Below are 12,770 nucleotides of genomic sequence, written 5' to 3'. Positions count from 1 at the left end.
AATGGACCCAGTCCCTCCAGTTTTGGCATTAAAGTAGATGTATCATGAAGTTATTATCCTATTTTCATTATCCAGGTGACTTGGAGAAGTGAAAGAAAAAGTAGACTTCATTCCAACTAACATCTGTAAATGGATCCCATTGCCTTTACTGATACTAAGTCAGATTCCAGGATTTGTATTATATACTTATGTTTATAATTTTAAATATTCCAATCTTGAAGATTATAGCAGACAGTGTTATAGAGTGGAAAGAGCATAGACTTTGGGGCCTGATGTGCCCTGGGCTTAATTAAGTGCAGGCTCTGCCATTTCCTAGCTGAGTAAGTTAAAACAAGATACTTAACTTCATGGGTTTTTTCCTTCTAATTTTAAAATGGGGATAATTATAGCACCAATCTCTCAGGATTCTTGTGAAGATTAAATGAGATAGTGAATGGAAAATGACAAGCTCAACATACATAGCATCCTATTTTTCTTCTTTCCCTTACCACGAATTAAGCAAGCATTTCTCAAAATACATTCTGTTGAACCAAATGCTGTTTCAAAAAAAGTGGTTAACTTAATTTATTCCTTCTTGAAGAGAACAAACATTAACATATTTAATGGTACAGAGAAGCTCTGCCATAAATACACCTTTTTGGTTGGTTTTACTCTTTTAAACCTAGCATTTTCCAAATTTATTTTGTCATTGTAACTTTTTTTTTCTTGGAATACCTATCAACTGCCCATTTTATGGGTAGGATATAGTTTGGAGAAGGTGAATTTAGTGATTGGGTCCAGGTGATATTTAATATCTAAGTGATTGACTTCATTGAACCACAGCTACCATTATAATATCCTATAGCCTGAATTATGCTAGCCAGCTTAGAAGTTTGGGATTGTTTGTGTTGCAATGAATAGGATTAGGGTTTGGACGAACCTTCGTCAATGGCAGTCCTGCCAATTGTAGGTGTGTGGCCCTGATCTCTATATAGACCATTCTCAATGTCTTTATCTGCAAAATAACACCCTGTATGCCTCACAAGATTGCTGAAAGAATCTATGAGAAAGCAGTTGTGAAAACAATTTCGAAAATGTGAAAATGCTGTCGGGGAAGGTAGTATTACTACCATCATAGGAAAAGCAATTGTGGATCAGTGAATACAGAATAGTGGCATCTAGAGTTTGGGCTATGCTGCTTCTCTTTTCTGTCAGCAGGTTTGGACCCCATCTGCTACCTGTCTGAAAACATTTTCAACTCCCTGATTTTCTTAATAATTAAAGTGATTACCAGATGAATGTGCCTGAATGTCAGTAGCTCTATCTTTTGTCAGTGTTCTGGTACTTGCTTACAGAAGCCATTTCCCAATACAGGATGTAGTTGAACATCATGTGACAATTGGATGTTGCTGAATTTTCTATACTGACTTACAATTATGATGTACAATAAAATAGTTAGGATTTAATTAATGGGCTCAAATTAATAGGTATAGTGCTCAGCCTTCTCTTTTTAACTTTCTCTGTGTCCACCTGCAGTGTATTTCCTTTATGTTAGTAGACATTAAGCAAAATGACATTGCTTTACCAACAATAAACACTATGTAAACAATGAGAAATCTCTTGTTACTCTTTTAATACTATTTTTTCTGTTTTTTAAAAGGTTTTTATTGGTTGGTGTTAATGGAAACAGTTGTGTAACTCATTTCCCTTCTGGGTCTGGAAAAACTTAGGTGGTACATGGAATAAGCTGTGTGAAACTTTAGAAAGATTAAAACCATGTTTTCTATCATTTTAAGGTCAATATTTCACACAATGCAAAGCTGTACCTCAGTATTGTGATGGTTGGACTTTTCTGTCTTTGAAAATAAAAATGTCCTTTTGTGATTTTTACTGTTCTGACTGAAAATTATAGGTCACCTTTTCCATCATGAAACTTGAGAGTTTTAGATATTAGTTTTATGTTTGCTGCTAACTGTGAATATTCACTCTCCAGTTTCACAAAGAGACTCTAGTTTTAAGGAAGTCTTTTTCAACATATAAAATACTGTTCCTAACAATAGAGATAGACGTCATCCTTTATCATGAACTACTTTTTCCTTTACTTGATGTACAGAGACAGTTGTGACACAAAATTGGCAGAAAATGTCCCATTCCCCCTTTTTCTCAGTCAGGAAGTTCTCACTTTGTCCTTAAAATAAATTGTATCTATGGGTCTTAAAAACAAAACCAGTAACCTAGCCTTGTTGCTCCTTGCAGAAACAGTTTTAAAGACTGTGGAAATAGTATTTTATAAATTGAATTTGAATGTCAGAGTTCAGAAGCTATATCTTTAAAGATAAAATTTAAGAAAACGTTTGGTGGGCTTTAATTATTACTGTTTCTATTGCAGTTATGTTCTAGAGAGCATATTCCAATGTTATATTGATTTTTTTTTTCTTTTTGTCATACTGATTTTGATACCTAAAGTCTTTGGGTTTCTCTTTAGGATATAAACCATGTTTAGAACCATACAAATACAAGAATGAATTTAGTCAAAATCTGCTTTGATTTTATAGTGAGTTTATTGATAATTATGTTTCCCTCTTGTCAGAAAGACCATAGTAATGAAAACCATGTTTCACCTTTTACATGCATAATTGCATGAGATCACCAGATGCTGATGTTAAGAGCACATCAACAGGAAAAGTTGAAAATAGGAGCTGTGTGGAAAAATACTAGAACCATTTAGCTCTGTCAAAAACCATATGACCAAGCAGAGGGGAGAAAAATAAATTTTGACCATGAACTGACCTCAGGTCATTTAATAATGGAAAGAAACAGCAAGATGGCCTTTCATAGAATTTTTTAGACTTTTAATAATAGCAGAAAATGTCTTGGAAATTGACACATCATGGTCAGTGTTTGAAAACTCAGATTACTTTTATTTTCCTAAGATTTTATTATGATAATTTTCAGAAATACAGAAAAGTTGAAAAAATTGTAGTGTGAGCACTTAAGTATCCACTACCCATATTCTCCCACTAATATTTGGCTATATTTGCTTTATTACGTAATTATCCATTTATTCCTTTTATGTCCATCTATCATTCTATCTTATTGTTTTGTACATTTCAAAGTTAAGTTGTACACATTTAGTACCTTCAGTCTAGAACACTTAAGGATGCCCATCACTAGCTAGAGTTATTTATTTACAGTTCTTTTTTTGAAATAAAATTGTAGTAAAATACACACATCTTGAGTGTAGCATTTAATAAGCTTTAGCAAATGCATATACTTGTGTGACTAAGAACCTTATCAAGATAAAGAACATTGCCATCGTTCCAGAAAGTCCTGTCATGTTCCTTAAAATTAAATCCTGCCCTTTACTCCCACCCTCAAAGACAGTCACTTTTAGGATATTTTTCACTGGGGATCAATTAATTTAGCTTGTTCAAGAACTTCATATAAATGGTATCATCCCAAATGTATTCTTTTGGGGCAAAGGTTCTTTCACTTAGCATAACATTTTTTGAAATTCATCTATGTTGTTGTATGTATCAGTAATTCATTCCTTTTCATTGGTGAACAGTATCCATCCTATGGATATACCACAACTTATTATTTATCTATGCTCCTATTGATGGATATTTGAATTGTAACCAGTTTGGAGCTATTAGCCAATGAAGATGCTATGAAAAATCTTGTGTGGCTCTTTTATGAACATAGGCCCTCCTCCTCTGTAAATACCAAGGTCAAAGGGCAGATATATGTTTAATTTTGTAAGAAACAGCCAGACAATTTTCCAAAATTGTTGTGCTTTTTTTTTTTTTTTTTATGCTTTTTAGGGCCACACCTTCAGCATATGGAGGTTCCCAAGCTAGCGGTTGAATCATAACTACAGCTGCCAGCCTATGCCACAGCCACAGCAACCCGGGATCCGAGCCGCGTCTGTGACCTACACCACAGCTCACAGCAATGCTGGATCCTTGACCCACTGAGTGAGGCCAGGGATCAAACCCTCAACCTCATGGTTCCTGGTCAGATTCGTTTCCACTGCGCCATGACGGGAACTCCTCCTTTTGTGCCATTTTATACTCCCACCAAAATGTGTGATCATTCTAGCCACCCATGCCAACATAGTCTTCAGTCTTTTTTATTTTAACTATTCTGGTGTACGTGTAGTGGTATCTCATTACAGTCATTTTTAATGTTTATTTTAATGTGTACTTGCCCAATGATGAATGATGTCAAGCGCGTTTTTATGTGCTCATTAACCACATCTCTCTTCCTTTGTGAAATGTCTGTTCAAACCATTTGCTTAAACTTTGAATATTTGTCTTACTATTAAAGTGAAAGAGTTCTTTATGTATCCTGGATATCAGTCCTTTGTCAGATATGTTTTGTGAATATTTCTTCTAGTTTGTGCCTAGCCCATTCATTTTTTTCAAATGATGTGTTTTGTGGAGAAGTTCTTCATTTTGATGAATTCTAAGTTATCAGTATTTTTTATTGCTTTCTCTGTTCATGGCTGAGAAACCTTTGTCTACCCTGATTGTCAGATTTCTGATGTATCTTTATTACTTATAAATTGATGTGACCATTACAAAATTTACTTAGATCTTGAAGCTTTCACTCAGTAGTCAGAGCTTCTCACTTAGGACCATATGTTAACTTTAAAGAAATCTAAATATCTCAACAACAACAAAAATAAAGACAGTGGTTTTTATCACTGTTTCAGGGTTGTTTTAATTTTTTTTAACACTCAAAATATTTTCTAGTTTTTTTGAGTGTATTATTTAGAGGATGGGAAGGGATGGCAGAAGGGTATTATTCTCAGGCAAGGGAGACGAGAGTATAAGTTTGCTCTGGGAAAGCTCTTGACATGTCTCGCTTTTCCTTCCTCCTTTTGTCTATACTGGCCTTTGCCTACCTTCTCCTCCACTATTATCTCTGATCTAAGGGATCACAGCTTCTAGGCTGCCTTGATTGCCACATCTAGAGTAGTTAGTACTGCTGAAATTTTATCTAAATTTTAAAGCCCTCTGGAGATTTTGGAGAGTGTATGAATTTGCAGTATCCCTGAGAGAACTATCAGATTATAAGTGAAGTGATGATCTGTAATAATAGACCTACTTTCGCAGGTGTTCAGTTTAACCACTTTTTCTGTTATAACCAAGCAGGGATTTTTTGGTAAAATACTTGAGCCTAAAAGCTGACCGTTCTCAAGGCCCATGTCAACAGTTGATTGAGGAGAAATATATCAGAATTTTGAGAGGACAGCCAGTAGCATGATGGATGAGCAATTTTAGATGTCATATTAAATAAAGGTTTTAGTTTTTGTTTAAAGAAGCTCTTCTATGGATTTTCATTTCATTAGAGAAAGATACAGAGAAGCAAAAATAAAAAGGAAAATAAAACCAAGAATCTCACCCAGAACTAGAGTGGATGTTGTAGGTGAGATTGAGTGTCTGTTGGGGCTCATCATACCAAGAATCAATAAATGTGATGAATTTTGCAAGGATTGGGAAGCCTTCCTTGTAGTACTGAGTAGTACTGAGAGTTCTGGTTGCCACAGATGTTAACCAGAAGTCCAGGGTCTGCAGGGTCTACCTGATCCTAGTTAGGAGTCCTCTGAGTTCTCTAAAACACAGTGATCTTCACAGGACTGTGGATTGAAGAATAGCTCACCCAGTTATCAATGGAAATATTGTTTTTGTTATACTTATCACAAAAATCTTGATGTGAATAGCTGTGTACCAGAATCTACTTTTATTTTTGGCCCTGAAGGCTAACAATAGCACAGGGCCTTCCACTAGATCTAGAGTACCCAATTATATATATATAACATTTATTTATTTAGGATTGGGAGAGGGGTTTGGTGGTGGTGCTAGCAGTGGATGTTTACTGCTTGTGGAAAACTCAGCAGTTTTTTCCAGTGGCTTTCTTTGAGATCTATCTAGGTTTTCTTCCCATCCGTCTTTATTAACCTAGGAGTCAAATTTGTTCATGTTGCCTGCTCGGTGACTGTATTAACCCGTTCACAATCACAAGGATCAGTGGCACTTGGTCACTGCAGAAAGCTCTACAGAGGCCAAAGAGGTTTTTTAACTCCTTATTCAAGGAAAAGTTAGCTCTGAGATCTGTTAAGGCCTACCTGTTTGTTTTTTTCTACTGTGTGTCTAATCTCAGCATCCCAATTATATGTGTGCTTTTGAATTCTAAGGTAGCAATGTTGAAAATAAAGTGGGATGAAGATCAGTGACCTGATTTTTTAAAAAAATACCCCTTTCTCATATTTTTTGTTGTTACAGAAGAAGCTACTATGGAGGAAATTGGGCCAGTTTTAGCTTTTCAGGACTTTTATCCTGGCTAAAGGAACACCAGGTAAAGTTCTCATCTTATTTTTTAATCTACTAGATTGTATTTTGTGTCATATGATAACCCTACATTGAAGAAGATACTAAATTTCATCTGTAATATAAGATTAATAACTTATTTTATTTACTTAACTAAAATTATGGAGTCACTCATTCAGCAAATATTTTTCCAGTGATTCTAAAATATAGGTATCACATTTAAGATATAGATATGTTGGCAAAGAATAAATTGTATATATTTCATACCACTTTCTAATTACTCTATATGCCCAAATATCAGGCAAGATTTTTTTCTCCAAAATTGTTTTTCAGAAAAAATATTTCAGTCCTTATAAAATCTCTCATCTTACCAGTTGCTCTTTCAGTGAGTATATTTTGGGGAAAAAAACCTATTTGTAGAAGATACATTAATTTGAAATGATCTCAGTCATTGATGATTTTGCATATCTATAGAAATCACCTGGCAGAATCAGTAAAAACAAAAAGCAAGGAAAGAAATTTAATATACCTTTAGTAATTTTTTTCCCTAAGGGTAGGATCTCAACTACTGCTGCTGTTGGACATCATTGTAAAGTTTCTTAGAGGTCATTTATAGCATACATTTAATATGGGGTATTAGTTATGTTATGGAGTTTACCAATTTTTATGAGACTTTATGAGACTATCCAAATTTTATGTAAATGGTACATGTGGCTTGAAATCAAATTCCTATTGAGAGCATCATACACAGAATCAGAAACTGCTGTATCTCAAAAACGCTGATGACAGAGACATTGAAGATGCACTGAAAGTTCAGTTTGAATATTATTATTGCATGAAATGAGAGTGCTGGGAAAAAAAGCACTATTTATAAAGTAACATGTAATAATTCAAACAATGTCTAAATCAAAAAAATAAATGCTTTAGATTCATTTAACTTTTAAGTCTGTATGCCTTAAATATTCATAAATTTATATTGATCAGAAACCCTTTTTTGAATGTTATCCTTGAGAAGTGTGTGTTAAGATCACTTTATGTTGTGTCATACTCAGTACTTCAATGAGAAAATTTAGGCCTGGAGTTCCCGTCGTGGCGCAGTGGTTAACGAATCCGACTAGGAACCATGAGGTTGCAGGTTTGATCCCTGGCATTGCTCAGTGGGTGAAGGATCCAGTGTTGCTGTGGCTCTGGCATAGGCCAATGGCTACAGCTCTGATTAGACCCCTAGCCTGGGAACCTCCATATGCCGCGAGAGCAGCCCAAGAAATGCCAAAAAGACAAAAAAAAAAAAAAAAAAAAAAGAGAGAGAAAATTTAGTCCTAATTCTCAGAACAACAAAAACACCCTAGTTGTATGAAAGGAAAATTTTTGTGAGTGAAGGGGTTTAAGAAAAATAAATTTTGGTAATGGGTTAGATTGATTAAACAAAATATTTTTGTTTCTTTATTTCAATGTTTCTTTTACTCCAGTATCTTCACTATGTCACGGTATCCTTCTCTGTCCCTGTCCATAGTTCTTTTTTTTTCAGGCTGGTAACCTCATGTTTGTATGCTTGAAGTTCCTGTACTTCACCTTCTCTTCTATTTATTTTGGGATGTTTAATGTTGTCTAATAATTATCCTTGATAATAAGAGCTGTTTGCTGCTACTTTTCTTCATTTTAAAATGTTAAATTCAGGACAATGAAGCCTTTTAAAAATAATTATTCCTCTACTTTATGAAATCTATAACTTTAGAAATTTTCTGAGGTGAATTTACTTAAAGGATATTGTAGTTATAGTTTACTACTAGTTCATTGAATATATACAATACATGTAAATTTTTTTCTATGAGAGATGTTTTTCAAATAGATTAAAATTTTAAGCAGATTAAAATTGATCCTTGACCTTTGGAAAAGGTATATCTTGACATCTTCAAAAATCCCCTGTATTCAAATATTGTATAGTTTTCTTCCTAAAATGTAATTAGGAATTCGGAATTATCAAAAAATTTAAAGGGCCACTTTCAGTCTTTAGTGAAAATTTAGATAGTTTGTTTTTGGGTTTTTTGGCCACACTTGTGGCCTGCGGAAGTTCCTGGGCCAGGGATTGAACCTGTGCCACAGCTGTGACTAAAACCACAGCAGTAACAATGCCAGACTTTAACCTGCTACATCACCAGGGAACTCCAAGAATTTGCATAATTTGTTATACATTTTTGTTTTTATTGTCTTTCTGAATTTAAAATATTCAGGTTGATTATTAAGTCCTTAGTTATATTGGGCTGAGTACTTTTCAAAGATACTTTTATACATAATCAAAATTTGAAACTGCTAGTGACCAATCTTCAAAGATCTGAAAGTAAATAGAATGAAGTAATTTTGAGCCTGCTTTTTGACAACAAAATGTAAAAACTTTATTATTAGCAAGTAATATGTCCATCAGATACACTTGCGTCTCCATAGATGGGTGGTTTTTTTGAGTCTCAGCAGATGGAGGGTTCTTTGTCCTAGTTCTTAAGCAATATCACAACAGCTACATCCAAATGAGTGCATCAAAATGTCACATATTCTGATAGAAACCTGTAAACCAGAACTAGATTTTGATAGAATAGATTTTTACACATTGTCTTCCTCTCCTTCCTTTGAAGTTGGCACACTATACTAGAATTGCTTTAGTGATTCTGAAGTGATAGCCTTCTTTGTGTTTTGATGGGATGAAATGAAAAGCATGAATTTAGGAAAGTGTAAATTTTCTCAGAAAAGCAGAGGTTCAGATTACCCAGTTTAATTAAAATTTCTCGTTTGTATTTTGTTTAGGAAAACAGTAACATTTTAAGTGAATGCTCAGCATGGCAAGAGAAGATCCTTGAAAATGAAGAAGCCATTGCTCTTAGTAGGAGGGACAAAACCATCCAACATGTGGAAGTATTTTGCTATGCAAGGTATGAAAAGTATGTATTTTTGATAAATTAAATTAATGACTTCTTATCTACGTTAATTCAAAAGAAGACAAGAGTAAGGATTTATATGGCATGGGTTGCTACAAGTCTACTTGATGGGCTGGTTTGCATTTTTTAAGATGTAGCTTTTAGTTTTGGAGTACCCTGGTGGCTCAGTAGGTTAAGGATCCAGCATTGTCACTGCTGTGGCTCTGGCTACTGCTGTGGCACAGGTTCAGTCCCTGGCCCAGGAACTTCAGCATGCCACGGGTGCAGCCACAAAAAGAAGTAAAAAATAAATAAATGTAACTTTAAGTTTTGTTATGTTTATTCACTTGTATTTTTTTTAGGTTCCATGTATCCGTGATATCATTCAGTATTTGTCTTTATCTGACTTATAGCACTTAGCATAATACCCTCTAGGTCCGTCAATGTTGTCACAATTAAAACTTCAAGAACAGACAAACAAACTTATAGAAAAAGAGTTCAGATTTGTGGTTACCAGAAGCAGGGGAGGGTGTGGGGTGTGGGGAGGATTGGATGAAGGCAATCAAAAGATAGAGATTTCCAGTTATAAAATAAATAAGTACTGGGGATGAAATGTACAACATGATTGATGTGATTAACACTGCTGTGTGTTATATATGGTTCCTTTTTTTTAGTCTTTTTTTGTCTTTTTAGGGCGGCCCCTGTGGTATATGGAGGTTCCCAGGCTAGGGGGTCTAATCAGAGCTGTAGCCACCAGCCTACACCACTGCCACAGCAACACAGGATCTGAGCCGCATCTGTGACCTACACCACAGCTCACGGCAATGCCGGATCCTTAACCCACTGAACGAGGCCAGGGATCAAACCCACAGCCTCATGGTTCCTAGTCAGATTCATTAACCACTGAGCCACGATTGAAACTCCTGTGTGTTATATATGAAAGTTAAGAGAATAAATCCTAAGAGCTCTCATTACAAGAAAATTTTTTTTCTATTTCTTTAATTTTGTATATATATGAGATGAATGTTCACTAAACTTATTGTGATAATCACTTGATGATGTAGGTAAATCAAATCATTATGCTGTAGGCCTTAAACTTATATGGTGCTGTATGTCAATTATATCTCAATAAAACTGGAAGAAAAAAGTAAAACTTTAAATTTTCTCTGTTTATATAATGTCTTATATTAATGACTTATAATTTAAGTCTTTTAAATGCATTTCTTATTTGATCCTTATAATGGCCCTGTGCTAGGATGGAGCAAATAGTATTAGTTAGATTTTTTTTTTTTATAGAGGCCTCAGTGAAGCTCAAAGAGATTAACTTGCTGAAGGTCACATGGCTTGACAAATGTCAAGGCCATACCTAAGCTAGTGGTGGAATTCAAGATTAAAACTCAGGGTTTTTCAATCTTAGTTCAGTGTTCTCCTAACTCTTCTTAGATAATATTCAGTGCAGCAAAATGGAAAATTATAATTTTGAAGTAAAAAAATCAAATTGAGTGGCCATGACATTTAGGGGCATATTTTTATAAATCAGGAGAGAACAGAGGGAAAGTAGGAATGTTTTCAGTGTCTCCTTCTGAGTGAAATAATTCATTTTTTAAAACAATTGGGACAGTTAATTTTTTTCAGATGACATGGTTGATGGGCTTGAAAGGAAATAATCACATAATTCAGTGTGATTGTTCAAATAGCTATAGGGTTGAGGGGTTTACAACATCAGACTGTCAGTCCCTTTAATAGTAATTAAAATAAAATCCAAGACACTAGAGATTCTTCAGGATGTGCACTGTCATCATACATATCCTTGCTGTGGCATTGTGGTAAGTGTGACCTGAGACCCTGAAAAGTTGGGGAACCCCTGGTAGATTTCTTAACCTATATTCTTATCTGTCAGGTAACTAGCATTTTCTCCCGTTAATACACAGTTAATTTTCTATGATTTTCTGAAAAAGGACAGCCTTTGAAATGTCAGCTATCAATTGTAATTTACATAATGCTAAGTGGCATTCAGTATGGAGAGCTGTAACTGACATTGTTTAGAGCCAGCATAGACAGATTTAAAACAGATGGTGATCTCAACTGAAAAGTTACACACTTTAATGAAACCAGTAATATGTATTTGGTAACTTTCTTGTGTGTCCATGAATGCTACTTGACTAGAATATAGTGACAATCACACTCAGGTCCTTTGAGAGGTGCTTTTGCTGTTTTTAAGGCCTCTGATTTCTCTGCTCTTCATGACAATGTTTATGGTTTCTGATGACTGAAATGACACATTTTGAGTGCAGAGGAAATCATCTCGGTTTCAATTGCTGATCTCTTTGGTTTCATTTTTGGAACTTCTCAAAGTGATAAAAGCTTGGTGGTAGAAGCTTTGTTTTAAAACAGAGAAGTAGGATTCTCTTATATTCCTGTCATTGCTCATTAGGGCATGGAATAAGAGGTGCACTGGGATAATGTTCTTTATGTCTTCATTTACTTGGAAAGCTTAGCTGGTTGTAAATGCCATAGTAAGCAGGATGAGTCCTGAGAATATCAGGTGTAGGAATGTACAAAAAATCCACTTGTCTATATTAAGTGCTACAAGCATGGGTAAATAGGAATAACAGTACCTTTCTTAGCCCCACCTAAACTGTGGCAGCCTTAATCTTTTGGATCATGACCACAAACTTGGAATTATGTGAAAAGGGCGAGGGCCAAAATAGCTGTCACAAAGATTTACTTTATATGAGAGATCATCATCCAGGACCCTCTGAGTTAGTATCAAAAACCTTGTGGAATACATATGTGTAATGACCCTACTTTCTGTTTGTTTTTGTTTTTGTTTTTTTCTATTATAAGATTTTTTTTTTTTTGCCTTTTTGGGTCCGCATCCACAGCATATGGAAGTTCTCAGGCTAGGGGTTGAATCAGAGCTACACCTGCCAGCTTATGCCACAGCCATGGCAATGCCAGATCCAAGCCGTGTCTGTGACCTACACCACAGCTCATGGCAACACTGGATCCTTAACCCACTGAGCGAGGCCAGCAATCGAACCCACGTCCTCATGGATACTGGTCAGATTTATTACTGTTGACCCACAATGGGAACTCCTGCTATAAGAATTTAAAGCAGCAAATAGGAAAGGGATATCTGCTAGAGACAAGCACACTTAGAACCACACTGAGAACCAGGGTTATCCATCCTGCCTTTATTATTTTATTTTATTTTATTTTATTTCATTATTATTTTTTAATAGTTATTACCCCATTTTTTTCTACTGTACAGCATGGTGACCCAGTTACACATACATGTACACATTCTATTTTTGCACATTGTCATGCGCCATCCTAAGTGTCTAGACATAGTTCCCAGTGCTACACAGCAGGATCTGATTGCTAATCCATTCCAAAGGCAATAGTTTGTATCTGTTAACCCCAAGCTCCTCAACCACCCCACTTCCTCCCCCTCCCCCTTGGCAATCACAAATCTGTTCTCCAAGTCCATGATTTTCTTTTCTGTGGAAACGTTCATTTGTGCCATTTATTATATTCCAGATATAAG

The 12,770-nt window shown here is 35.2% G+C and overlaps 1 protein-coding gene across 5 annotated transcripts in view; it reads left to right on the top strand.

Annotated features, from left to right (window-relative positions):
- The window catches only part of CHM (CHM, Rab escort protein 1), a 192,403-nt gene that overhangs the window by 58,725 nt on the left and 120,908 nt on the right, over positions 1-12,770 (top strand). For 3 of the 5 annotated variants that reach the window (XR_002340851.1, XM_021080638.1, XM_021080639.1), the window contains exons 3-4: positions 6,270-6,342; positions 9,111-9,244. Coding sequence is in view for 4 of the 5 variants with exons in the window: in XM_021080638.1 (XP_020936297.1) it covers positions 6,270-6,342; positions 9,111-9,244 (207 nt within the window). In the remaining variant the exon portion in view is untranslated. The remainder of the gene's footprint in view (positions 1-6,269; positions 6,343-9,110; positions 9,245-12,770) is intronic. The other 2 variants (XM_021080640.1, XM_003135219.6) reach the window with 1 other exon arrangement.

Source organism: Sus scrofa, chromosome X (assembly GCF_000003025.6).
Source record: "Sus scrofa isolate TJ Tabasco breed Duroc chromosome X, Sscrofa11.1, whole genome shotgun sequence".
NCBI lineage: Eukaryota > Metazoa > Chordata > Mammalia > Artiodactyla > Suidae > Sus > Sus scrofa.
This window is presented reverse-complemented; position numbering and strand designations above follow the sequence as displayed.